At 43.2% G+C, this 27,450-nt stretch overlaps 1 protein-coding gene across 4 annotated transcripts in view; it reads left to right on the forward strand.

Moving 5' to 3' along the window:
- adck1 (aarF domain containing kinase 1) overlaps positions 1 to 27,450 on the forward strand; it is a 681,773-nt gene that overhangs the window by 274,627 nt on the left and 379,696 nt on the right. For all 4 annotated transcript variants that reach the window (XM_073039303.1, XM_073039304.1, XM_073039305.1 and 1 more), the window contains one exon: positions 13,727 to 13,885. In XM_073039303.1, coding sequence (XP_072895404.1) covers positions 13,727 to 13,885 — 159 coding nt within the window. The remainder of the gene's footprint in view (positions 1 to 13,726; positions 13,886 to 27,450) is intronic.

A 27,450-nucleotide genomic window follows, 5' to 3' on the forward strand; every position in this document is an offset into this window, starting at 1 on the left:
CACATGAGGGAGGAGTGTACTTGGCTGGAACCACTTGTATGAAGAGGCGCCTTGAGCAAGTGGAGAAAATTGGCAAGAAAGAAAGAAAATTGAAGTTAAAAGAAAAAATGTAATTTTGTAAATTAGAATGGAAGTATTTTCAGTTTTTAGAAATGATATTTTTTAGCAGAAAATGTGACTCAAAATTTGAAAGAGAGCAGATGCTGGGACAGCATGCATTTGAACTGAGTTGGGTTAGCTACAGATAAATTGATAGCAGTGCTGATTAATCCTCAGAAAAATGCAGCTTGGAGATCTGTTTGCCTGCATAATAGATACTGTACATCAGATTAATTCATTATACATGGAGCTTTCTGAGATTCTCGCAGATACACAGTGTGCCACAATATAAATGCAAATCTTCCCCTTTTATCTGTTTTGAAGCAGGAATGAAGGTTGCAGGTTTAGGACAGATAAGTCAAATGCTTCAGGGAACACAGTGCTTCCCAGTCACTGAGACCAAAGAGAAAATATTGGTGCTCTTCAAGTGTAATCCTCTCGGATAGAATAGTGGAGATTTTAGGATTAAGAAAATATTCCCTCCCTAAAGCTCTTCTCTTCATTTCTCTCCCAAAATTAGAGTTTGTGTTTTATGCAGAGCTATCCAATGAAAATTGAATTGATAAAGCAACTTGCATTTTACATACAATTGGTGTAAGGCGGAAAAGGCTTGATGGGGTTCCATAATCGCACGTCACGGTAATGTAGCAGTTAGCAAAACACTTGACAGTTGCAGTGATCAGGGTTCAACTCCTGTCGCTACCCGTACAGAGTCTGTATGTTCTCCCTGTGACCATGTCGGTTTCCTTTGTGTGCTCCAGCTCCCCCCACGTTCCAAAAGACAGGCGAGTTAGTAAGTGGTGGGTATGCTTTGTTAGTGCCGACTCTTGCGGGCTGCCCCCGGCACATTCTCGGACTGTGTTGGTCTTCGATGCAAATGCCACGTGTTACTGTATGTGTTGATGCAGATGTGAGAAATACAGCTACTCTTTAAGATTCAAGATCTTAATGTCATTTCCAGTGAAGGAGAACAAAACAATTGTTACTCCAGATCTGATGCAGCACAAAAAAACACAGTAAGATAAAGAACACAAAAATTATAAAAAAAACACAATAAATATAAATACATAAGATAGCTTACAGTATTGTGCAAAAGTCTTAGGCGTATATATATAGCTAGGGTGCCTAAGACTTTTGCATAGTACTGTAGTAATTTTATGTATTGCACTGTACTGTAGCCACAAGTATCTTGACATATGTGAGTGATGATAATGTAAGTTTTTGCGAATAAAATGAAGTAAGGCTTTTCATGTTTAATGCAATCCATAACACACTTTATTAAATTCCAAAACCTACACACAAAAGTGCGCTAAAACTCTTTATGTAAAAATGTCAACATGTCTGACAAGTCTCTAAAAGTGACTGTCACGTCCCGTCCCAAAACGCAGAATGGGTTAGGGGGTCTAAGGGATGTTGGTGTGCATCATAGTGGATGAGAACAGATGATGCAGAATGCAGGTTAACAGGAAATCAAGAGTGCTGTATTCCATGTTGGGAGGTAGGAATAGGTGAAAAGGAATTGCGGAGGGTGGAATGCCGTTGAGGCCGACCAGGCGGTCGAGTTGAGGTTCTGGGCTGTTGCAGCCCGGAGATCTGCAATGACTTGGGGATGCAGTTAGAGGAAATATAAGATGGAGTGCCAAGCCAAGCAACCCAGTTGCTGATGAACGCCCGAACCACGTCTGCGGCCCTTGCCGATGCTAGAGGGGTGACCCCTGGCCATGTGGTGGTACCGTGCACCATGGTAAGAAGGTATGTGAAACCACAGGGGATGAGGTGGGGGGAGAGGACTAACAAAGGAGTAGAGATAACCCAGGAAATTATAGACCAGTGAGTCATACTTCAGTGGTGGGCAAGTTGTTGGAGAAGATCCTGAGAGGCAGAATTTATGTGCAATTGGAGAGACATAATCTGATTAGGGATAGTCAGCATGGTTTTGTCAAGGGCAGGTCATGCCTTACAAACCTGATTGAATTCATTGGGGATGTGACAAAGCACACTGATGAAGATAGAGTAGTGGATGTGGTGTACATAGATTTCAGTGAGGTATTTGAGAAGGTTTCCCATGTAAGGCTCATTCAGAAACTAATGAGGCATGAGATCCAAGGGGACATTGCTTTGTGGATCCAGAAATGACTTGCCCACAGAAGGCAAAGGGTGGTTGTAGATGGTTCATATTCTGCATGGAGGTCGGTGACTAGTGGTGCTCTGCAGGGATCTGTTCTGGAACCCCTGCTCTTTGTGATTTTTATAAATGACCCTGGATGAAGAAGTAGAAGGGTGGATTAGTAAGTTGGCTGTTGACGCAAAAGTTGGAGGGTATTGTGGATAGTCTGGAGGGTTGTCAGAGGTTACAGCGTGATGTCGATAGGATGCAGAACTGGACTGAGAAGTGACAGATGGAGTTCAGTCCAGATAAGTGTGAAGTGGTTCATTTCTGTTGGTCAAATTTGGAGACTGAATATAATATTAATGGTAAGACTCTTGGCAGTATGGAGGATCAGCGAGATCTTGGGGTCCATGTCCATAGGACACTCAAAGCTGCTGTGCAGGTTGACAGTGCTGTTAAGATGGCGTATGGTGTGTTGGCATTCGTTATCCATGGGATTGAGTTCAAGAGCTATGAGGTAATGTTACAGCCATATAAGACTTTGGTTAGACCCCACTTGGAGTACTGTGTTCAGTTCTGGTCACCTCACTACAGGAAGGATGTGGATACTATAGAGAGAGTGCAGAGGAGATTTACAAGGATGTTGCCTGGATTGGAGGGCATACGTGATGAGAATAGGTTGAGTTAACCCGGCTTTTTCTCCTTGGAGTGACGGAGGATGAGAGGTGACCTGATAGAGGTGTATAAGATGATGAGAGGCATTGATTGTGCGGATAGCCAGAGGCTTTTTCCCAAGGCTGAAATGCCTAACACGAGGGACACAGTTTTAAGGTGCTTGGAAGTAGGTACAAGGCGGATATCAGAGGTAAGTTTTTTACACAGAGAGTGGTGAGTGCATGGAATGCACTGCCAGCAAAGGTGGTAGAGGCAGAGACAATAGGGTCTTTTAAGAGAGTTTTAGATAGGTACATTGAATTTAGAAAAATAGAGGGCCATGTGGTAGGGAAATTCTAGGTAGCTTCTAGAGTAGGTTACATGGTCAGTATAACATTGTGGGCTGAAGGGTCTGTAATGTGCTGTAGATATTCTATGCTGTATGCTATTTGTTTTATGTCTTCATTAACACGGTCAAACCGTCTTTCAGGGACCTCAAAATGTGCCAGTGGTGCCTGGACATGACGGTAAATTTTTGCCTGCTGGCACTCCACACAGGCTGCAGTCCAATCATGCACGTCCTTTCTGAGGCCATAGCAAACAAACTTCAGTGCAGCCAGTTTCTGTGAGGCCTTGCAGCCCGGATGCAAGAGGCCATGTATGGAGTCAAAAACAGTTCATCTTCAGTTTGCGGGCACGTTGAGGCGAGGGTGACCGGTTGAGATGTTGCACAGGTGCAAGCCACCAGCTTCCTGGAACTTAATGTCAACCAATCACAGGCCCATGACTGTTGTCCAGTAAGCCTGGACCTCTGGGTCAGTAACTTGGTTGGTTGCCATGGCAGCATAGTCGACCCCTATGTGTACGGCCTCAATGGCTGGCCTTGATATGTTGTATATCCGTTGTGATCTCAGATATGTACACCAGTTGGCGTTGCTGCCGTGCAGACCAATGGTCTGATATTTTGGCAATCGTATGCATGAGGGGTTTGTGGTCAAGGAACACTGTAAGATGGCGACCCTCTAGAAGAAAATGAAAATGGCCGACAGCCAGATAGAGACCAAGAAGCTCACGGTCAAACGTGCAGTACTTCCTTTTGGGGGTCAGCACCCACAGCATCATCTACAGCGTCAGCAGTAATGGTTATCGATGCTTTGGGGAGCTGGTGCGCCAGCAGGGTTGCGTTCGAAAGAGCTTGTTTGGTATCATCAAATGCTCTGGTCCTGTCTGCTGACCAGTCAAGTCCTTGATTAGGGGTGTTTCCTATACAGAAGGAGCATACGGTCAGCAGCTCACGGAATGAAGCGGTGGTAGAAACTTATCATGCCAAAACTTATCCTGTAGTTTTTTAGTAGTGAAATCCATAATAGCGGCTACCTTTGATGGGAGGGGTTTCGCACCTTTAGCGGAGATGCGATGACCAAGAAAGTCAATGGTTGACAACCCAAACTGCCATTTAGCAGGGTTAATAGTTGGATACATGTTCAGGTTTGGATGCACTGGGGACAAGTATGTCATCGGGTAAACAAAGAGAAAGTCTAAGTGTTTTAACAGAGCTGCTGGAAAGTCTGTGCTACATTTTTCAGTCCAAGCAGCACGCGCAGAGCCTCTAAAAGGCCAAATGGTGTTATCACAGCTGTTTTAGGAATGGCCTTCAAGTACACAGGCACCTGACCATAGCGCCGAACTAGATTGACTTTGGAAAAAATTAACTTCCTGGATAAACGTGCTGAACAGTCTTGGATGTGTGAGTGCTGATGACAATCGGGGGGTGGTGGCTTACACCATCGGACTTAGGGATCCTATGGGAGGGTGAAGCCCAGGGTCCATTTGACTGGTGTACAATGCCGAGTCTTTCCACAATGGCAAACTCAGCCTTTGTGGTTGTCAGATTTTCTGAATCCAGTCAATGCACGTGGGCATAGCCTGGTGGGCCAGTTGTGGGAATGTGGTGCTCGACTCCATGTTTTGTGACTGTAATGGGGAATGTGGGCTTGGTGAGGTTTGGGAATTCACCCAGCAGTCGAGTAAACTCGCACGTGGTAGTCCACACACTTGATAGATTCATTGTAGGGAACTTCCTGGGGGAGCAGAGTAACGACCCAAAGTTCTTGACATCCACAAGCTGGCAGTTCTTAAGATCAACTAAAATTCCTTGGGTCCACAAGAAATCTGCACTGAGCAGAGGTCTGGCCACTTTAGCCAGAACCAAGTCCCATGTGTAACGTCGTTCACTGAAGCAGAGTGTCACCCCTCGTGTCCCGTAAGTCTGGATCCTGCTGCTGTTAGCAGCCTCCAGTGGGGTTTCGTCACACTTTGCCTTCTCATCAATAGGCAAGGCCGGCAGCACACTCACTCGAGCGCCCGTGTCACACAGGATGCGTGTAACGAACAGTAAATAACCCTGGAAACTGGAACCCACGGTGTTCAGAGATCTCTGATATCCCAATGTGCTGGCATTGTTGGAGCTGCAAGGCAGTTGGCACTTCCTAGAGTTTGTACCAAAGCGAGCATGGTAAAAGCACAGTCCCAGCTTCGTCTTTTTTGCAGCTGAAGGAATCCTTATGTTGGGTACCTTGCTGACTAGGCTTATTGAGATAGAAAAAGGAGGAGGAATGATGCAGCACTGCCTGCCTGAGTAGAGACTATCAGCCATTTTAACAAGGTCCGTATAGTCCATCATGGGTGCGTTATGTATGTCTGTCTGTCTGTCTGTTAGCGAGGGTTACACGAACTTGATCAGGATCAGGCATTTGCTGTAGGAAAAGTTCTCTATCAATAAAACAAGGATAGTAATTTTCCAGGACAGACAGCATGCGATCCATTAAAATTTGATGTTGTCAGTGGAGATTTCTCGTGGAGTGAACTGGGGCCTCAGCTTGTATGAACCAAACAGCGGCATTTTGCTTCCAGAACTCCAGTAGTTTCGAAGTGACTGTGTTGGCCGACATGTTCAATAACTCTGGATCGGCCTAGGGCATCGGGATCACCAATGTAGGATTTTGCAAATGAAATGAAGTAAGGAATTTTATGTTTAATGAAATCCATAGCACATTTTGTTGAACTCCAAAATCTACACACAAAAGCGTGCTAAACACAGATTTTTTTGAGTTTGCCTCCCTCATAGCACTCCATTTTTTCTTTCATCCATATGTTTATCTGAGAGTCTCTTAAATGTTGCTAACAGCTGCCTCAACCACCATCCTCAGCAGTGCGTTTCGTTCATTTACCACTCTCTTTGTAAAAAAAACCTACCCCTGACATCCCTCCTATACTTTCCTCCAATCATCTTTAAATTATGTCCTCTTGTATTGACCATTGCTATCCTGAGAAAAAGTCTCTGGTGGTCCACTCTATTGTCATCTTGTACACCTCTATCAAGTCATCTCTTATCCTCCTTCACTCCAAAGTCTAAAGCCCTAGTTTTCTCCACCTTTCTTTATAAGACACACTCTCTAATCCAGGCAGCATCCTGGTAAATCTTCTCTGTACCTTCTCTAAAGCTTCCACATTCTTCCTATAATGAGGTGACTGGAAATGAACACAATACTCTCAAGAGTGGTCTAATCAGTGTTTTATGGAGCTGGAACATCAGCTTGTGGCTCTTGATCCAAATTCCCTGACTAATGAAGCCCAGTACACCATATGCCTTCTTATCTGGCCTAACAACTTGTGTGGCAACTTTAAGAGGTCTATTGATATGAACCTTAAGATCCCTTTGTTCCTCCACATTTCTAAGAATCCTGCCATTATCCCTGTACTCTGCCTTTAAGTTTGATCTTCCAAAGTGTATCACCATACTTTCCCATATTGAACTCCATCTGCCATTTCTCAGCCCATCTCTGTATCCTATCAATGGCATGTTGTTACCTTCGACAACCTTCTACATTATCCACAGCACCACCACTATCCACAACACGGGATTTCCGGTATCTGAAGAAGTTTGCTTTCAGACAACCCTGATCTTGTTGGTTACAGTTATACATAGAGTGGTTTCATTGGGGATTTGGGTTTTGTAACCATTGCTATTGATAGATTGGTGATCCCAGTGTCTAGTGGCAGGGATAGGTGGTTGAAGGCAGGAAGTTGTGTAATGGTGGTTTGCTATTGCCACATGTACTGAGATGTTAGGAAAATCTTTTGCTTGCATGCCATCCAGACAGAGATGATTCCATACATCGGGATGGTAGAAAAGACCATAAGACGTAGGAACAAAATTAGACCATTTGAAAACATCCAGTCTGTTCTGCCATTCTATCATGGCTGATCCTCTCCCTATCATCCCTGTTCTCCTGCCTTTTCCCCGTAACCTTTGATGCCCATGCTAATCAAGAATCTATCAACCTCCACTTCAGATAAATCCATTAACTTGGTCTCCACAACTGTCTGTGGCAATGAATTCCATAGATTCACCATCTTCTGTCTGAAGAAATTCCTCCTCATCTCTGTTCTAAAGGGACGACCTTGTATTTCGAGGCTGTGCCCTCTGAACCTAGATGCCACCACTATAGGAAACATCCTCTCCATGCCCACTCTATCAAGGCCTTTCAATATTTGAGATTTCCCACCCCCCCACAATTCTTCAAAATTCCAGTGAGTACAGGCCCAGAGCCATCAAACACACAAGCTACTTCAAGTTTCTAAATTAAATTATACTCAGTGTCCACTTTATGAGGTACAGGATACCACTTTATTATGTACATGAGTATATGTCTGTGGGCTTCTAGCCCATCCACTCAAGGTTCGAAAGGTTTTGTGTTCAGAGATGCTCTTCTGCACACCACTGTTGTAATGCATGGTTATTTGAGTTACTGTCACCTTCCTGTCAGCTTGAACCAGTCTGGCCATTCTCCTCTGACCTCTCTCAGTAACAAGGTGTTTTTGTCCAAAGAACTGCTGCACACTGGATTTTTTCTTGTTTTACACACCATTCTCTGTAAACTCTAGAGACTTTTGTGCATGGAAATCTGAGGAGATCAGCAGTTTATGAGATGCACAAACCACCCCGTCTGGCACCAACAGTCTTTCCACGATCACATCTCTTCTCCATTCTGATGTTTGGTCAGTCTGAGCAATTGAAGTTCGTCACTATGTCTGTGTGGTTTTATGCATTGATTTGCTGCCTCATGATTGGCTGATGAGATATTTGCATTAAAGAGCAGTGTACAGGAGGTACCTAATGAAGTGGCCGCTGGACGTATAATCCCACCTTTTATTCACGTTGTATTTGCTTACCTGAAACTATTTCAAATTCCCAACTTAGATAGAATTCAGCAACCCCATTTTAAATCAAACAGTTAACGATGGATAGTGCTCTGCCTTTGTTGCTTCGGGTGATTTAATGCTAATGGACCTGGTTTGTTTTTTGACACATGAAATATGATTCTCGGTTATTGCGGCATGGCTCCCACTTTCCTGAGCTTATCTTTTTCATGTGCTGCGCTTGTGACAGAGAAAGCTCTGTGTCACAAGCTGTGCGAGTATGTTCAGTACCCTCAGGGCTTAGCAGAACGCAGTTACAAGAACTTTGGAAAATTCATTTTCCCCACTAAAATGAGAAAAAAAAAAGGATATTCACAACTGAGCAATGACCCACTCCCGCCTGTGAGGGATGAATTTCAAACGTCACATTCATATTCATTGCCCAGAATTGATAAGAGTTGAGGAGAACATTTTTTCTGGGAATGACTTTCAGTTTTCATTTCCTTTTTTATATTGCAATATCATGAATATAATATTTAACTAGAAGTCTTTATTTTAATAAAATGGCTTTATATTCTTCATACAAGGGCATATTTTATGGCCTTTTCTATAATCCTAATAATTCTAATTGGAGTCAAACCACCAGGCAACATGGATTCAATATTTTGTTAAGCTGAACTCAATAATCCATGTCCTATTCACCTGAAATTCCTCTGCCTGGTTACCCAGTCCACACAGCTCGATCAGTACATGCGTTGGAATTAGACAGGCGGAACTTTACTCATACCTCTGGAGCATCAAGCCCGCACAACATATTCATATCTCCGTGCTTCCATCTGTTGCTGGGCTTCTCTCAAGATTTTTCCTGCTCAATGATCACTCGGCACTTGCACAGGGCACGTGAACATCCACAGGCAATAAAGGAATGCAGCTTTTTCCCCTTGTTGTAGAAAGGGGGGGGGGGCAGCACGCAGGGTTAATGGTCCCTCAGAGTTCTCGTGCTTGTTGATAGGGTGCTCAAGAAGCGTATGGTGTGTGGGCCTTCATTGGTCGGGAGAGTGAATTCAGGAGCCGCAAGGTAATTTTACAGCTCTATAAACTCTGGTCAGAACACACTTGGAGTATTGTGTTCATTTCTGGTCACCTCATTATAGGAAGGATATAGAAGCTTTAGAGAGGGTGCAGAGGAGATTTATCAGGATGCTGCCTGGATTAGGGAGCATGTCCTATGAGGATAAATTAAGCGAGCTAGGCCTTTTCTCTTTGGAGCAAAGCAGGATGAGAGATGACTTGATAGAGGTAAACAGGATGATAAGAGGCATAGATCGATAGGATAGCCAGAGACATTTTCCCAGGGCAGAAATGGCATTGTTTTAAGGATGTACTCTGCAGTAATCAAATATTGTAACTTGACCACAAGTCATGATAGGATAGAGTCCTAGAAAAGTACAGCACTGAAACAAGCCTTCGGCCCATCTAGTCCATGTCAAACCATTCCAACTACCTACTCCCATCGACCTGCACTGGGAAGATAGACCTACATACCCCTACCATCCATGTACTTATCCAAACTTCAGTTGAAATCAAGTTCGCATCCACCACTTGTGCTGGCAGCTCGTTCCGCACTCTCACCACCTTCTGAGTGAAGGTTGATTTTAAGGGATTGGGAGGAAGTGTGGGTGGGAGGGGAGGATCTCAGAGGTAGCTTTTTACAATGAGAGTACTGGTGGTAGATACATTAGTGACATTTAAGAGACTCTTAGATAGGCACATGGATAATAGAAAAATGGAGGGCTACATGGGAAGAAAGTTAGATTGATCTTTTAGAATAGGTTAAAAGGTCAAGATAACATTGTAGGTGGAAGGGCTGGTACTGTGCTCTAGTGTTCTATGTTCTAGATTGTATTTATTACACCTTCCAAATTGTCCTGACTGACCAGTTTTCCCCTTATCTCTGAATCATGCAAAGATGAAATGGCAGGAACTACTGGCATCTGCACAGTGAGTAGGAAGAAGCATAGTTAGATGCCCAAATCAGGATGAGTTGTAATTTGGAGAGAACCCTACCTCAGAGGTGGTCGCAAGTCTACAACCAGCTCTTGCACTGCCATGGTTTGGTTTCTATTATCACTTTGCTTTTTCTACGCTGAAGGCCTTGCTCTTGCAGTCTCTTTTTCCACTGTATGATTTGATGTACAATATATTTTTCGTATTTGGTATGTTGTTTATTCCGATGCACCTGTATTGCTGCTACAAACAATCTTGTGAAGAGTCGTTAGTTCCTTATCGTCCCCCAGGTTTCAACATTTCATATCTTACAATTCAACCCAGCTTTATTCTACTACCTCAGTTTTCAAGGCAATAAACCATAAGTCCATAAGATATAGGAGCAAAAGTGGGCCATTCGGCCCATTGAGTCTGCTCTGCTATTCAGTCATGGGCTGATCCAATTCTTCCAGTCATCCCCACTCCCCTGCTTTCACCTCATACCCTCTGATGCCCTGGCTAATCAAGAACCTATCTACCTCTGCCTTAAATACACCTAATGACTTGGCTTCCACAGACACTCGTGACAACAAATTCCACAGATTTACCACCCTCTGACTAAAGTAATTTCTCCCCATCTCAGTTCTAAAAAGACATCCTTCAATCCTGAAGTCATGCCCTCTTGTCTTAGAATCCCCTACCATAGGAAATAACTTTGCCATATCTAATCTGTTCAAGCTTTTTAACATTCGGAATATTTCTATGAGATCCCCCCCTCATTCTCCTGAACTCCAGGGAATACAGCCCAAGAGCTGCCAGGCATTACTCATATGGTAACCCTTTCATTCCAGGAATCCTTCTCGTGAATCTTCTCTGAACCCTCTCCAATGTCAGTATATCCTTTCTAAAATAAGGAGCCCAAAACTGCACACAATACTCTGTGGTCTCACAAGTGTGTTATAGAGCCTCAACATCACATCCCTGCTCTTATATTCTATACCACTAGAAATGAATGCCAACATTGCCAACATTGCATTCACCACTGACTCAACCTGGAGGTTAACCTTTAGGGTATCTTGCACAAGGACTCCCAAATCTCTTTCCATCTCTGCATTTTGCATTCTGTCCCCATCTAAATAATAGTCTGCCCATTTATTTCTTCCACCAAAGTGCATGACCATACCCTTTTCAACATTGTATTTCATTTGCCACTTCTTTGCCCATTCCCCTAAACTATCTAAGTCTCTCTGCAGATTCTCTGTTTCCTCAATGATTAATATTTCTGCAGAAGATGTTCTAATCCAGATGTGCCTGTGGTAACTGATGCATCACAAGCTGCCAACACAACTACTGATAATTTTGTATTCCCGAAACTCTTCCTTTTGCACTGAGGAATGTGGTAGAACAAAGGAACCTGGGAATACAGGTCCATAATTCATAGAAAGTGGCGTCACAGGTAGAGTTGTTCAGAAAGCTTTTGGCACATTGGCCTTCATAAATCAAAGTTTTGAGTACAGGAGATGGGATGTTATGTTGAAGTTGTATAAGACATTGGTGAGGCCTAGTTTGGAGCATTGTGTCCAGTTTTGGTTAACTACCTACAGAAAAAATATAGGTAAGGTTAAAAGAGTACAGAGAAAATCTACAAAGATGTTGTCGGGTCTGGGGACCTCAATTATAAGGAGAGATTGAATAGGTTGGGACTTTATTCCTTGGAATATAGAAGACTGAGGGGATATTTGATGGTTGTATACAAAATTATGCCTGGTATAGATGGGGTAAATGCAAGCAGGCTTTTTCCACTGAGGTTGAGTGGGACTACAACCAGAGGGCATAGATTAAGGGTGAAAGGTGAAAAGTTTAAGGGGAAACTTCTTCACTCAGAAAGTCGTGAGAGTGTGGAATGAGCTGTCAGCACAAGTGGTGCATGCGAGCTCGATTTCAACGTTTTAGAGATGTTTGAATAGGTACATGCATGGTAGGAGTATGTAGGTCTATTTTCCCAGTTCAGATCAATGGGAATAGGCAGTTGGAATGGTTTGACATGGACTAGATGGGCCCAAGGGCCTGTTTCAGTGCTGTACTTTTCTAGGGCGCTATCCTATCATGCCTTGTGGTCAAGTTACAATATTTAATTACTGCAGAGTACATCATTAAAGCTATGATTTAAACAATTAGTATCACACATATTCAATGTATTCTTAAGAAGCCGTTGTTTATGGTTTGTGTGTCCCTAAGGCACACTCTCCTCATACTCGCTGTACCAAACTCTATCTGAGAATTACAAATTGAAGATTAAAGATTTAAAGATGAGTTTTATTTGTCACAGAGACATGAAAACGTACAGGGAAATGTGTTATTTGCATCAAATCCAATCAGTGAGTTTTGTGCAGAGCAGTCCATGCTTCCTGCGGCAACTTGGTATATCCACAGCTCATTAACCATTCCTACTTAGATGGTGGGGGAAAACCGGAGCACCGGAACAAACACATGTGATAAGAGAGATGGACAGAATGTACAACTGGTGCCATTTTTCCAGGGTGGCAGTGGCTAATACAAGAGGACATTTTTACGTGCTGATTAGAGGCAAGTATGGGGGGGGGGGTGATTTTATATACAAGAGATTCTGCAGATGCTGGAAACACAAAGCAACACAGACTGAATATTGGAGGAACTCAGCCGATCAGGAAGCATCTATTGAGATTTGCCATTTGAGGACGAGATATTTCATCAAGATCAGTGGGTGGATGTTAGAGGTAGGGTTTCAAACAGACTGGGAAGTGCATGGGAACGTGCTGCCAGGGGTGGTGGGAGAGGCAGGTTTATTAGGGACATTAAAGAAACTCTTTGATAGGCACATGGATGAAAGAGAAATGGAGGGCTGAATGGGAGGGAAAGTCAGATAGATTTTGAAGTAGGTTAAAAGTTTGGCACACACTGTGAGCTGAAGGACTTGTACAGTGCTGTACATAAGAACATAAGAAATAGGAACAGGAGTAGGCCATCTGGCCCATCGAGCCTGCTCCGCCATTCAATAAGATCATGAACTGTTCTATGTTCTATGATTCTGCTGTGTGGAGTTTATATATATGACTACATAAATGAGTTTCCCTTGGGTTCCCCAGTTCCTCCTGTAACATAACAACATCCTGTATATCCTGTGGTCAGACGGATTGGCCACCATAAATTACCTCGTGTCATCTCTGAGGATTGTCTCCTTGTCATGGTGGAGAGGCTTGTGAGTTCCTGAGAGCAATATATACTTTGATAATAAATTTACTTTGAAATTTGAACATTGTTTTGAGAAAGTTTGAGGGGACTTGGTGTGGGATTGGGGATGGTATATGGCATATCCTTTTCAGTAGCCCAGAATGTGGTGGAAATTAGTAGTTGTTGTTTGTATATCAATGCAAGGTCTACAGAAACCTTCACCCTCACAAGACCAGTATCTTTTTACACACCCTTATACTCGGCTACGTTGTCCTCTTGAGCAACAGCAAACCAACAGAGCCTGCTTGTGTCTTGACATTTCATTTATAATTTCTTATTAAATTTACTATTATATTGATTATTATAATTAATTGCATATATTATACATTTTATGTACTGCTGCTGCAAAGCAACAATTTTTACGACATGTGTCAGTGATAATAAACCTGATTCTGATCTTGACAGATCACCCAGCTGTTTGCCAGCTTTGATGAAACTCCCCTTGGTGCTGCGTCCTGGGCCCAGGTCCATAAGGCAGTTCTACATGATGGAAGGACGGTGGCGCTTAAAGTCCAGCATCCTAAAGTGCAAAGCCAGTGTGCCAAGGACGTCGTTCTGATGGAGGTAAATTTGATTAAGTCTTTAGAAGTAAAGGGCATGACACTTAGAGAATTGGGTAGCTGATGATTAGGATAATCACTACTTGCCTTGTTTTTGCAGAGTAATTGTAAGAAATTCAAGCTCTGTTTTCTGCACCTCACACAGCAGTACTTCCTCATGTGAAGTAACTATGTAGTAAGAGTCACATAAGGGTCGCATAGAGTTACATACAAGCTACAGACCTTGAGACAAAGGAATATAAACACCTTTACTAATCAAGAACCTCTGCTTTAAACATACCCAATGAATTGGTCTCCACAGCCATCTGTGGCAATGAATTCTGCAGATTCACAGCCCTCTGGCTAAAGAAGTTCTTCCTGATCTCTGTTCTAATGGGACATCCCTCTATTCTGAAGCTGGTTCTAGACTCCCTCACTCTAGGTCGACATGTTCTCCAAATATTCAACATTTAATAGGTTTCAATGAGATTCCCCCCCTACCCCATTCATCTAAACTCCAGTAAGTACAGGCCCTGAGCCATCAAATGCGCCTCATCAGTTAACCCTTTAATTCCTGGGACCATTCTCATGAATCTCCTGTAGACCATCTCTAATGCAGCACATGCTTTCTTAGGTAAGGGGCAGAAGACTGACCACAATACTCCAATGCGGGCTGACCAAAGCCTTTTAAAGCCTTAGCATTGCATCCCTCCTTTTATATTCTTGTCCTTTTAGAATGTAGGTTGGTGTCAGTTTTTAAAAATAATCTTATTTATTTATTTATCCATCCATCCATGTGCAGCCTTCCGGCCCTTCGAACAATGCCTCCCAGCAATCCTCTAATTTAATCTTAGCCTAATCATGGGACAGCTTACAGTGACCAATTAACCTACTAACCGGTACGTCTTTAGACTGTGGGAGGAAACCCACACGGTCATGGGGAGAACGTAGAAACTCCTTACAGACAGTGGTGGGAAATGAACCCAGACTGCCTGTGCTGGAAAGCACTGTGCTAACTATGACACTACTGTGTTGCCCCTCTCAAAATGAATGCTAACATTGCCTTTGCCTTCCTTACCACTGACTCACCCTGCACGATAACCTTTATGGAATCCTGCACAAGGACTCTCAAGTCCTTTTAGACCTCTGATTTCTGAACTTACGGAAAATAGTCTGTGCCTTTATTCCTTCTATCAGAGTGCCTGATCATCCACTGTATTCAGTCTGCCGCTTCTTGGTCCATTCTCCTGAGATGTCCAAGTCCTTCTGCAGACTCTCTGCTTCCTCAACACTATCAGAGCAACACACACTAAACACTGGAGGAACTCAGTGTCCAGGCAGCCTCTGTGGAAATGAGTTCAGTCGACGTTTCGGGCAAGACTGGAAAAAAGATGAGGAGTCAGAGTCGGAGAGTGGGGGAGGGGAGGGAGAGATGAGGTGAGAGATGAAACCTGGTTGGGGGGGGGGGGGGAGGAGAAGTAAGGAGCTGGGAAGTTGATTGGTGAAAGAGATACAGGGATGGAGAATGAGGAATCTGACAGGAGAGGACAGAAGGCCATGGAAGACAGAAAAAGGGGGAGGAGCACCAGAGGGAGGTGATGGGCGGGTAAGGAGATATGGTGAGAGAGGGAAATGGGAACGGAGAATGGTGAAGTGGGGGGGGGGGCATTACCAGAAGTTTGAGAAATCGATGTTCATGCCATCGGATTGGAGGCTACTCAGACGGAATATAAAGAATTGCTCCTCCAACCTGAGTGTGGCCTCATCAAGGCAGCAGAGGAGACCATAGAGTGACATATCGGATTGGGAATGGGAAGTGGAATTAAAATGTGTGACACTGGATGATCCCACTTTTTCTAGCGGACAGAGTATAGGTGCATGGTGAAGCGATCTCTCAATCTATGTTGGGTCTCGGTGATATACAGGGGGCCACACCAGGAGCACCGGATACAGTAGATGACCCCAGTAGACTCACAGGTGAAGTGTCACCTCACCTGGAAGGTTTATTTGGGGTCCTGAATGGTACTGAGGGAAGAGGTGTAGGAGCAGGTGTAGCACTTGTTCCACTTGCAAGGATAAGTAACAGGAGGGAGATCAGTGGGGAGGGAATGAATGGATAAAGGAATTGCGTAGGGTGCTATCCCTGCAGAAAGCAGAAAGTGGGCAGGAGGGGAAGATGTGCTTGGTGGTGGATTCCAGCTGGAGATGGTGGAAGTTACAGAGAAGTATGTGCTGAACGTGGAGGCTGGTGGGGTGGTAGGTGAGGACAAGAGGAACCCTATCCCTGGTGGGGTGGCGGGTGAAGTGGTGAGGGCAGATGTGCGCGAAATGGAAGAGATGCTGTTGAGGCGAGCTTTGATGGTGGAGGAAGGGAAGGTCCTTTCTTTGAAGAAGGAGAACATCTCCTTAGTTCTAGAATGAGATGCCTCATCCTGAGAGCAGATGTGGAGGAGACAGAGGAATTAAGGGAAGAGGTTGGGATTTTTATAAGTAACAGGGTGGGAAGAGGTATAGTTCAGGTATCTGTGAGAGTCAGTGGGTTTATAATAGACATCAGTAGATATGTCCCCAGAGAAGGAGACAGAAAGATCGAGAAAGGGGAGGGGGATGTCGGAAATGGACCAGGTAAATTTGAGGGCAGGGTGGCAGTTGGAAGCAAAGTTGATGAAGTAGACAAGCCCCACATGGATGAAGGAAGCAGCCCCAATGCAGTCGTCGATATTAGCTGAAGACAATTTCACCTGTTATATCCATCCTGGCCAGAGAAGATTTGTTTGCAGTAATTCTGTTTTCCATTTCTTGGTCCATGGCCTTGAACTTTAAGTCCTTGGCCAGCTACTCCTTAAGTATGCAAGGGGTTCTGCCTTTCAACAGTAAGTTCTGGACCACCACTGCCCTCTTTGTAAACAGATTTTCCTCAAATCCCCTTTGAACTTTCTATTATTTGTAAATCTTTGCTCACTGGTTACTCAGTCGTTTTTTCATTGATAGAACTTTCCAAGCCACTCTTCTAGGTCTCTTGGATTGTACACCTCAATAAATCTTCTCTTGTCCTCTTCTGCCCCAAGGAAAACTACCCTGCCCGCTCTAACCTCATTGCCGAAGTTCCCAGTCTTTGGAATGATGGAGCTCTGGAGCACAGAAAAAGGCTTTTTGGCCCATCTAATCTGTGCTGGCTTGGTTTTCTGTCGTCCCATCTCCCTGCAACCGGGCACATACCTCTCTGATCCACATACTTATCCAAACTTCTCTGAACAGTTACCATTGAACCCACAGCTCCCACTTCCACTGGCAGCTCGTTCTACCCTTGCACCACCCTCTGAGTGAAGAAGATCCCCCTCAGAATCCCCTTACAAATATTGCCTTTCACCCTAAACCTAGTTCTAGTCTCACCCAACCTGCGAGGGGGAAAGGCTTCTTGTATTTGCCCTATATATAATCCTCACAATTTTATGTACCTCTACAAAATTTCTCCTCATGTTCCTGTGACCCCAAGATCCCTCTGATCCTCCACACTGTCAAGAGTCTTACTATTAATACTGTATTCTGCTGTCATATTTGACCTACCACAATGAATCACTTCACACTTATCTGGGTTGATCTCCATCTGCCACTTCTCAGCCCAGTTTTGCATTCTATCAATGCCCCACTGTAACCTCTGACAGCCCTCCACACTATCCACAACACCCCCAACCTTTGTGTCATCAAAATTTACTAACCCATCCCTCCACTTCCTCATCCAGGTCATTTATAAAAATCATGAAGAGATGGAGTCCCAGAACAGATCCCTGAGACACACCACTGGTCACTGACCTCCATGCCATATATATGACCTGTCTACAACCACTCTTTGCCTTCTGTGGGCAAGCCAATTCTGAATCCACATGCCTCCTTAATGTCTCAATAAGCCTTGTATGGGGTACCTTATCAAATGCCTTGCTGAAATCCATATGTACTACATCTACTGCTTTACCTTCATCAATGTGTTTAGTCACATCCTCAAAAAATTCAATCAGGCTCCTAAGGCACGACCTGCCTTTGACAAAGCCACAATGACTATTCCTAATCATATTATGCCTCTCCAAATGTTCATAAATTCTGCCTCTCAGGATCTTTTCCATCAACTTACCAGCCACTGAAGTAAGACTCACTGGCCTATAATTTCCTTGGATATCTCTACTCCCTTTCTTGAATAAGGGATCAACATCTGGAAACCTCCAATCCTCCAGAACCTCTCCCGTCCCCAGTGATGATCCAAAGATCATTGCCAGAGGCTCAGCAATCTCCTGCCTCACCTCCCACAGTAGCCTGGGGTACATCTCATCCGGTCCCAGTGACTTATCCAACCTGATGCTTTCCAAAAGCTCCAGCACATCCTCTTTCTTAATGTCTGTATGCCCAAGCTTTTCAGACTGCTGTAAGTCATCCTGACAATTGCCAAGATCCTTTTCAGTAGTGAATACTGAAGCAAAGTATTCATTAAGTACCTCTGCTATCTCCTTCGGTTCCATACACACTTTTCCACTGTCACACTTGATTGGTCCTATTCTCGCATGTCTTATCCTTTTGCTCTTCATGTACTTGTAGAATGCCTTGGGGTTTTCCTTAATCCTGCTTGCCAAGGCCTTCTCATGGCCCTTTTTGGCTCTCCTAATTTCATTCTTAAACTTCTTCCTGCTAGGCTTATAATCTTCTAGATGTCTATCATTACCTAGTGTTTTGAACCTTTTGTAAGCTTTTCTTTTCTTCTTGACAGATTTTCAATAGACTTTGTACACCACAGTTCCTGTACCCTACTATCCTTTCCCTGTCTCATTGGAATGTACCTATGCAGAATGCCACACAAATATCCCCTGAACATTTGCCACATTTCTGCCGTACATTTCCCTGAGAACATCTGTTCCCAATTTATGCTTCCAAATTCTTGCCTGATAGCTTCATATTTCCCCTTACTCCAATTAAACACTTTACTAACTTGTCTGTTCCTATCTCCAATGCTATGGTAAAGGAGATAGAATTGTGATCACTATCTCCAAAATTCTCTCTCACTGAGAGACCTAATATCTGACCAGGTTTATTTTCCAATACCAGATCAAGTACAACCTCTCTTCTTGTAGCCTTATCTATATATTGTGCCAGGAAACCTTCCTGAACAGACCTAACAAACTCCACCCCATCTAAACCCCTCGCTCTAGGGAGATGCCAATTGATATTTGGGAAATTAAGATCTCCCATCGTGACAACTCTGTTATTATTACACCTTTCCAGAATCTGTTTCTCTATCTGCTCCTCAATATCTCGATGTTACTATTGGGCGGCTGATAAAAAACACCCAGTAGAGTTATTGACTCCTTTCTGTTCCCACCCACAGAGACTCCGTAGACAACCCCTCCATGACATCCACCTTTTCTGCAGCCGTGACATTACGTATCTCTGATCAACAGTGCCATGCCCCCACCTCTTTTGCCTCCCTCCCTGTCCTTTCTGAAACATCTAAAACCTGACACTTGAAGTAACCATTCCTGTCCCTGAGTCATCCAAGTCTCTGTAATAGCTACAGCATCATAGCTCCAATTACTGATCCATGCTCTATGCTCATCAGCTTTGTTCATGATGCTTCTTGCATTAAAATAGACACATCTCAAACCATCAGTCTGAGCGCACCCCTTCTCTATCACCTGCTTATCCTCCCTCTCACACTGTCTATAAGCTTTCTCTATTTGTGAGCCAATCACCCCTTCCTCCGTCTCTTCAGTTTGGTTCCCACCCCCCAGCAATTCTAGTTTAAACTCACCTCAATAGCCTTAACAAACCTCCCTGGCATGATATTGGTCCCCCTCGGATTGAAGTGCAACCTGTCCTTTTTGTACAGGTCACGCCTGCCCCAAAAGTGGTCGCAATGATCCAGAAATCTGAATCCCTGCCCCTGCTCCAATCCCTCATCCCTGATCCTCCACCTCACTCTATTCCTATACTCACTGTCGCGTGGCACAGGCAGTAATCCTGAGATTACTACCTTTGAGCTTCTGCTTCTCAGCTTCTTTCCTAACTCCCTGTAGTCAGTTTTCAGGACCTCCTCCCTTTTCCTACCTATGTCGTTAGTACTGTTCCAACCTTCAGGTCACATGCACCTGAAGAATGTATGTGACATTCCAGCTGTGGTCCAAATGGTGGCTTATACAGTTTTGGCATGATTTTCCTGTCCTTCTACTCTGCATCTCAGTCTCAGCCCTTTCTGACCTGCCTTGTCTACTTTCCTTGCCACCTCCAAGGTCTCTCTGTCCCTCGACACTTCTCAGTATCCTACTGTTCATTTTATGTTCTTTCTCCTTCTTCAGACTCAACAGATGCACGATTTTACAATTCCCCAGATGGAATCTATTTGCCTTCTTACTGCTCGCCATTTGGCATTTTCCTGCAATATTCTGGTTTCCTATTCACCAACAACCAGATGACTAACATCCCATACTTCAGCCTAAGTCATTGTTAGCTCCTGGCAATTTTTGGTACATTTCGGACAGTGAGCCCTGTGGAATCTCTCTTCTTCTGGCTTTCTGATCACTGAGGGTCCTGTTGGCCATTAACAGTTGTTTCCTGGCATTGAGGAATCACTTTCAAAGATGTATGGATCCAACTTCAAGGACTCCACAACAAATGTTCTCAATATTATTTATTTTTTTTTTTTTTAATGGCTTTGTATATTTGTGGAACCCTTTTTTGCTGGGCGTCTCTGGAAACGCGACTCGTTGGCCCCTCGCTAACAGCCGCTGGACTCCGCCGCGAGAAGCCCACCTTTTTCGGGCTTCGTACGTCTAGAGTGTATATGATTCTGACCCGCCAAATTCATGAGGTTGAGATGTCTCGCCACCCAAACCCTGATTTGTGTGAATGCTGTTTGATTTACTACCCCTGGCAATTGCCTGTCGGCAAGAAGTAACAGATCGTACACTGCATACGATTATTTTAAAAAGTATATTTAAGAAGGAAAGCACTAGAGAGACATTCTGTATGATCAATAAGTCAGTTGTTTGGAATCAAATAACCTTGCCTGGTGTCTCAGGGCTGGGTGTGTCTGCACCCATGCCACCCCCTCCCCTGGCACTCCTTCTCTGCCACCTGTCCCATGCCCCTCCCACGGTGCTCCACCCTCACCATTCCTGACATGCTTTGCTCCCACCAGGTTTGCAAACTTGCTCTTTGCTTCACATTGACAAATACAGTTCTGTACAAAAGTCTCATGCACCCTAGCCATGCACACCCCAGATGTGCACAGTCCTATACGTACTTTGATAATAAGTATAATTTGAACTTTGAGCTTCTGATTGAATCATGAATCTTTCATGTAGGGCATTGTCAAGTACCTTCCTAAAACCCATGTAAACTACATAAAAGTGTTATCCTCCTAAATCTGCTTTTTGTTATCATCTGAAAAAATTCATTCAATTTAGTTTGATGTGACTTTGCCATCACAAATCCTTACTGAATGTCCTTGCCCTTCTAATTGCTGATAAATACTCTTCCTTGGAAGTTTTCCAAAAAAATTGTCCACTATTGACATTGAATTCAGTGGCCCAAAATGACTTGATTTACTCTAATCTGCATTTCTGAAAGGTGCTGTATTTGCTGTCTTCTGATCCTGGGCCAAGAAGCCTGCAGCCAAAAAGGGCTGGAAAATTATGTTTGGAGCCCTGCTCCCTTTTCCCTCGCTTCTCTTAAAAGGCCGCCTTTTATTGGGGATTGGCAATTAAAATCTGCGAAACCCCTTTAATATTTTTCTTGCTTGCCTTGCCTGTCTTATCTAATGTTTCACTATCTCTTCATTAACTACATCATATACTACATTTTCCACTTGAACAGACAAATGCAAAGTGCTCGTTAAGAACCCATATTCCCGTCTGCATATGCAGATTGCCTTTCATTCTTTCATAGCTCCTACTCTTTCCTTTTGTTCTTTATGTTTGTAATACTTATTTTAGTTCCCTTTGATTTTATATGCCTCTGTTTGAGTTCCTGAATTTCTTCAGCTTTTCGCACCTGCATTATCTATACTTCTGAATACAGAATTGACCTTGGTATATAGAACATGCTTTAAAGTTCAAAGTGCATTTATTATCAAAGAATGCATAAATTATACAACCTTGAGATTTGTTTGTTTCCAGGCAGCCGCAAAGCAAAAAACCCAAAAAGAACCCAATTTAAAAAAATAAGGACCAACCCCCAATGTGCGCAGAGAAAGAGAGAAAAAAACACAAACTGTGCAGAGAATAGAAGTGAGGAGCAACATCGGCATTCCGAACCAAACTCAGTTCTTGATCCAAATCCCCCAGAGCAGCCTGGAGTAGGCCCAAAGCCCCGGTATTCAATTCATCATGCTTTCATGTATGCTGAATTTTATCCTATATCTCCCTTGACATCTCTGCATCTGTAGATTTGATCCCTGGTACCATTTTGAATTCATTTGGAAATCTATTTTCTTTGAACCCTTGCTATTAAAATACCTACTGTGGTGGTGATGTTGACGCATTCGAGGATCTGTCCCTAGTCCAGTTTTAGACAATAAGATATAGGAGCAGAAGTAGGCCATTTGGCCCATCGAGTCTGCTCCACCATTCAATCGTGGGCTGATCCAATTCTTCCCATCATTCCCACTCCCCTGCTTTCTCCCCATACTCTTTGACTCCCTGGCTAATCAAGAACCAAACTATCTCTGCCTTAAATGCACCCAGTGACTTGGCCTCCACAACCACTCATGGCAACAAATTCCACAGATTTACCACCCTCTGTAATTTCTCCACTTCTCTGTTCTAAATGGACGTCCTTCAATCCTGAAGTCACACCCTCTTGTCCTAGACTCCCCTACCATGGGAAATAACTTTGTCATATCTAATCTGTTCAGGCCTCTTAACATTCAGAATGTTTCAATGAGATCCCCCCTTGTTCTCCTGAACTCCAAGGAATACAGCCCAAGAGCTGCCACAAGTTCCTCATACGGTAACCGTTTCATTCCTGGAATCATTCTCATGAATCTTCTCTGAACCTTCTCCAATGCCAGTATATCCTTTCTAAAATAAGGAGCCCAAAACTGTACACAATACTCCAAGTGTGGTGTCACAAGTGCCTTATAGAGCCTCAACATCACATCCTCCTCTTATATTCTATACTTCTAGAAATGAATACCAACATTGCATTTGCCTTCTTCACCACTAATGCAACCTGGAGGTTAACCTTTAGGGTATCTTGCACAAGGACTCCCAAATCCCTTTCCATCTCTGCATTTTGCATTCTCTCCCCATCTAAATAATACTCTGCCCATTTATTTCTTCCACCAAAGTGCATGACCGTACACTTTCCAACATTGTATTTCATTTGCCGCTTCTTTGCCACTTTGCTCCCAGACCTGTGCGCCACCTCCTCACTCATAGCTCTCCAACTCACGATTGGTGCACTGGTTATTGCCAAATTGTATCTCAAAATGGTATATTTGGCTGAGTCTATTTAAGAACTTTTGCTGAACAACATTAAATCTACTCTGAGTTGATCGGCTCGGTTGATCAGGGTTGATCATCAATGTTGTGTCCGGGTTGGGCTGTACAATATGGAGGGCAATGTGTCATCCATGTAACAAGCTTCCTCTCTCTGCAAAGGAATGGTAGAGACTGATATGGATTGGCACCAGGAATGTCGTAGGAGTTGCCAGTCAATGTCAGACTGCCTTAGGGACTCCAGATCCAGATACTTCTCTCGGGGTTTACTCTTGAAGCGTTCCCCATGAGTGGGTATAGCTGCAAAGCAGCGGACGTCTGAGATTAGAGTTTTCCTTCTCCTAGATAGGTTGCCAACCATGGCTGATGAGCCCCATCTGCCCGAAGTGACTGGTTTTAAGGTGCCAGTAACCCTTCTCCTGTCAATAGAAATGGTTCTGCTGGGCTTAGTAGCTAAGCCACATGTGAAGGGCAGATGTTGAACTTGGTTGTCAGAGGCTATCTGAGGCACACACTATTGGAATATTTAATAGGTAGTGGGAGCTTGTCCACATTACCACCCCCAGCTATAATAACCAAAGGAACCACCAGTAAAATTAGCTGAGTTCTGGTCCCTATTGCCAAAATGCTCCCTTACCACTACTCCACTACCAGGCCACTTCACTCCACAGCAGCAGTGAAAATATCCACACATTTTCTCCCACACTGTTCATCTAACCCAATGGACATTTGGTGTGCTTCATGTGCTTATTCAGCTGCTCTTGAAATGAGAGAGATAAATATTCATCTCCCAAGTGCCTTGTGATTACGAATTCTATCTTCTTTCAAATGGGCAGTGGATTTTTTTGGCCTTATGACCATTGGTATTGATATTGTGTTATTATTGTCAAAGTGTACCAAGATACAGCGAAAAGCTTGTCTTGCGTAGTGTTCCATCAGTTTTCTGAGGTAAAAATTAAAGAGAGATTAGTACATCAAAAAATGTGTCATTTGTGGGAATGATTAATATAGTTCAAGGATGTGAGAGTAAGCGTTCAGCACGGACTAGAAGGGCTGAGATGGCCTGTTTTCGTGCTGTAATTGTTATATGTGCTGGGGGCAGCACACATGTATCACCATGCTTCTTCACCTACAACTTACTAACCTATAGGTCTTTAGAAAGTGGGAGAAAACCCATGAAGTGACAGGGAGAATGCACAAACTCCTTTTAGACCCCCCTTAGTGCGAATTAAACTCCAATTGGTGGTTGCTGGAGCTGCAAACCATTACCTTAACCTCTGTGCTACTGTCTCACCCGTAGAGAAGGGGGAAACATTAACAATGCTTCTAAAGTCTAGGAGCTACAGAGAAAGTGCAGTGCAAAATCATAAGGAAGGAGCAGATTTTGAGGTCAAGGGTTTGTCTTAACGTACATGATCTATCATACCACCTTATATTTACAGAACCCCTTCCCAGATTTAGTTGGGAGATGTGAGGACTGAATAAGCAGTGGGTCTCAGAGAATGTATTACAGGGCTCGAATCTTAGATATTGTGAGTTCAAGAGCCAGAGACAGTTTTGGTCACATGATATGGTTATTGTTGGGAAGGTCAACATTCATTGTCCATCCCAAATTGTCCTTTGGAAGGTGGTGTACCTTGGGCTTCCTGGAGAAGGTTTCTCCATTTTGGGTTGGATTCAGATGCAGTTACAATGAAGGAGCAGTAATCTATTGTGGTGTGAGATTTGGAGGGGAACCCATGTTGTTCCCATGTTCCTGCTTCCTTTGTGTGTATATTTTTGCTGAAGAAATCTTGACAAATTGTTGCCATGGATTTTGTAGTCTGAATCAAAAACATACACTGTTGACTCAATCTACAAAATTGAATAGATTTCAATGTATTCAAACTAAAGTGAACAAATTTAAATTTGTTCAATTCCAAGTAATTGAACTGATGTCATAGAGTGCTAGCAGTGGGAGGTGAACACTGGGTTTGTAGTTCTGTGCCTGTCAAGCTGCCTGCTTTCGTGCAGATTGAAATTATAAAAAATATCTAAAAGGCACCTGGTAAGACAAGGTTTAAGGGACCTTGGTGTGGAGAATGAACAAGGCATCAAGCTGATAATGATGTTTTGATTTTAACAGCAGCCATATGTTGATGGGAGTATCTTATCTTCTATGGTTTGAATTTTCAGTGTAAGGTCATTACATCTTGAACATAATCCAAATGCTCAAGGTTGTGATGAGGTCATGTCTGAATAATGAAAATGTGAAATTGCAAATCTTTCCTCCTCCCCTGCCTTCCTGAGATTTATCTGTGTCTCTCACAAACTTGGCCATTATTAGAATTATAGGAAGGTACAACATAGAAGGAAACCTTTTGGCCAATTGTTTCTGTGCTGCCAAAAAAGAACCATGGAGACCAATGCAGCTTCTCAGGAGTTGGCCAGGGCCCTAGGGGTTATGACTTTTTAATGGCTCATCAGTTACTTTTTAAATGTGATGAGAGCTTGTGTCTTCATTAGTCTTTCAGGCACTGAGTTCAGGATAGATATTTCTCCTTGGAGTTGCAATCTTCCCACAGCCCCCTCGAATCCGTAGCCCTTCATATCCCTCAGTCCATGTACCTATTTAAACTTCTCTTGTTGAAGTACAATTAGTTTTAAATCCTTGGTATTTCATAATTTTATGCATGTTGATTAAATTTCATCAGAGCCTCTGTTCTAAAGAAAATAACACTTGCCATCTTGTAATTCTCATTGCCAAACTTCTCTATTGCTTGTAGACTTCCTTGTAAATCTGCTCCTTGTACGATTGCATTTGTTCTGTTGCAGAGCATAGAACAGTACAGTACACTTCAGCCCATTATGTCTGCACCGACCATAATGCCAAGCTAACTACTCCGATTTGCTCACACATCTGTCTGTCTAAGTGCCTCTAAAAACATTGCTATCGTATTTGTTCTGCCACCTCCCTGGCAGTAAAAAGAATCTTATTTTCACTGACATACATCGTGAAATTTGTTGTTTAGTGGCAGAGGTACAGTGCAATACATAAAAATTACTGTACATTACAATAACAATAAATCAAAAATAAATAGTGCAAAAGAGAAAAAAATCATGAGAGAGTATCCTTTGGTTCTCGGACCTTTCAAAAACCCGATGGTTGAGGAAAAGAAATTGTTCCTAAAACATTAAGTTTCAGACTTCCGTATCGTGAAAAGGGCCTGAACTGGAGAGTGAGGGAGCTTTATGATAGATGCCATCTTCTTGAGGCATCACCTTTTGAAGGTGTCTTCGATGGTGGCGAGGCTAGTGCCCTTGATGGAGTTGGCTGAATCTACAACCTCCATACCAGCTGGCAATGTAACCATTCAGAATATTCTCCATGATACATCTGTAGAAGTTTGCTAGTCTTTGATGACATACCCTATATTCTCAAACTCTGTTCATTCAGAACCGAAGATGATCTGGATATGAATATTCCCTGAATATGAATATTTTCTGATCTCTTTTAAACTTTTCCCCTCTTATCTTAAGTCTATGTTCTCTAGTTTTTCCACTCTGGGGAAAAGAAATCTGATTATCTGCCTTTTTTTTGCCTTTCATAATTTTATATGTATCCACCAGGTTGCCCATCAACTTACAATGCTTTAGAGAAAGCAGTTCAGCTTAGTCCATCTACCATTATAAGTAGTACTCTTCAATGAAGAGAGTGTTTTAGCATTTCATGTTAATTATTTTTCATTATAATGGGGGGTCGGGGAAGAGTGAAGTAGAGAAATTAAATTGCACAGAGCGAAAGAGAGAGAGAAAAAGAGAAAGAGAGAGAGAGTGAGATGTTGTCTTCAGATAATCAGTAATTCCAGTGCAGTCTCACATTTCCCGTGTTTAGTTTATTTTCCCTCTGCTCTTCTTGAAGGGTACGGTTACATCGTTGTTAAATTACTAGATTAGCAGCCAGAGGTCGGAAGTATTGATCTGGAGACATGATTTTGAATCCCACCATGGCAACTAGGGAATTTAAATTCAAGTTGTTCAATAAATCTGTAATGAAAAATACCTCCTAGTATGGTAACCATGAAATGACCGGACTGTTTGGTTTGCTGATGTCCTCCAGGGAAGGAAA

Source organism: Hemitrygon akajei, chromosome 3 (genome assembly GCF_048418815.1).
Source record: "Hemitrygon akajei chromosome 3, sHemAka1.3, whole genome shotgun sequence".
Lineage (NCBI taxonomy): Eukaryota > Metazoa > Chordata > Chondrichthyes > Myliobatiformes > Dasyatidae > Hemitrygon > Hemitrygon akajei.